The 1,460-nt window shown below is 36.8% G+C and overlaps 1 protein-coding gene across 1 annotated transcript in view; it reads left to right on the top strand.

Annotated features, from left to right (window-relative positions):
• Positions 1 to 617: 617 nt before the first annotated feature.
• CBG23011 overlaps positions 618 to 1,460 on the top strand; it is a gene marked incomplete at both ends in the record, with an annotated part of 3,541 nt that continues 2,698 nt past the window's right edge. Inside the window, one exon of the mRNA XM_002643042.1 lies at positions 618 to 805. Coding sequence (XP_002643088.1) covers positions 618 to 805 — 188 coding nt within the window. The remainder of the gene's footprint in view (positions 806 to 1,460) is intronic.

Raw genomic sequence — 1,460 nt, forward strand, 5'->3', positions numbered from 1 at the left:
CAATTTCCAATTTTTTCCATTCTACAAAAGTTTCGAAATTCAAATTTTCAAAAATTCTGGAATTTCAGAGAAATCCTAAAAATCTGAAATTCCAATTTTTTTTCGGAAAATCCCAAATTTTGAGTAATTCTAGCCAAAATTTTCAGAACTTTTTTTTTGAAAAATTTAAGAATCCAAAGAAAGGTGTAATCTATTTTTTCCATGCCTCTTCTTCCTCTTTTTTCTTTCTTCGATTCCTTTTTTCCTCTCAAGTCAATGTTGTATGAAATATGATTACATTTCAATCTTATTACCTTCCAAAAAAGCCCAAAAAAAAAAAGAAGTGCCCCCTTCTTTTTATTCCCTTTCTCTCCCTTATTCACACCTTCTTTTTTACTTTTTCAAAAGTTTCTTTTTTGGAATTTTTTTCTAAAAAATTCCAAACCTGTCGCTTGATTTTTAGCCTTATTTTAGTGCTTTTTTAACCTTTTTCTTCCGAATTTCTTCAATTTTTTTACTCTAAATTTCCTTGTTTTTCTCAAAAACTGTAAATTGTTTCCAGGTACCCCCTATACAAAAAAAAATAGTTCCCAATCAGCAATTTCCTCCCAAAATCTCCAAAAAATCCCCGAAAAAAAATGAATATGATGCATATGGGCGGTCCGATGAACGGTGGCGGGGGTCCGCCGCCCCCGCAGATGCTCCAAATGCACCATCCGATGCCCCATCATCACCACGTCGCAGTCTTCGCGTCGTCCGCACAAGCTCCGCCCCCACAGGCCACGCCCACACCGCCAGTAGCGTCGAGCATGAATCGATCACAAAGGTAAGTGTTAAAAAAGAGATAGGCTCCGCCCCCTTTCTTGGCCCCTGTCCCTTTAAATTTCCTAGATTAATAACGAGTGTTTTCTTGTTAAGTAGAGCTTCTTGTCCGCAATCCACTAGGGAAATGTCCTCGCATAGGTCGACGACATCGCGCAGGTGAGTATTTTTTATTCTTCTTTGAACTATTTTTTTTTCAATTTGCATTTTCATCTTGCACCCCCCATGTATCACCCTGCAAACCTACACACCTTCACAGAAAATTTACAGTTGTGAAAAACTTTTTTTTTTTTGAATTTTCGCCCCTCTAAAAGTCTAGGTCAAAATTATCCGATATTTTTGAAATTTTCAGAGTATACTAACCAAAAATAGAGCTTCATTTTTGGTTTATATTCTGTTGCTATTAGAGCTATCTAAACTTTGTATACTGATAAAATATTTGCCATAAAATGTTCATCATTTTGCTAGTTGCCAAAAAGGAACCTTTTTATTTGCGCTCATGAAAAACTCTCGCAAGTTTTCACCTGGATATGGTTGTGGTTGGAACATCATCCTCTGTTGCTGCTGGTGTTGCTGTTGTTGCTGATGGTGTTGTTCCACATTTTCAACGTCAGTTTTGATTTGATGAACTCCATTTGGTTGCTGAGGGACACCATTCT

This window comes from Caenorhabditis briggsae (assembly GCF_000004555.2).
Source record: "Caenorhabditis briggsae complete genome, chrIII, whole genome shotgun sequence".
In the NCBI taxonomy this organism is placed as follows: domain Eukaryota; kingdom Metazoa; phylum Nematoda; class Chromadorea; order Rhabditida; family Rhabditidae; genus Caenorhabditis; species Caenorhabditis briggsae.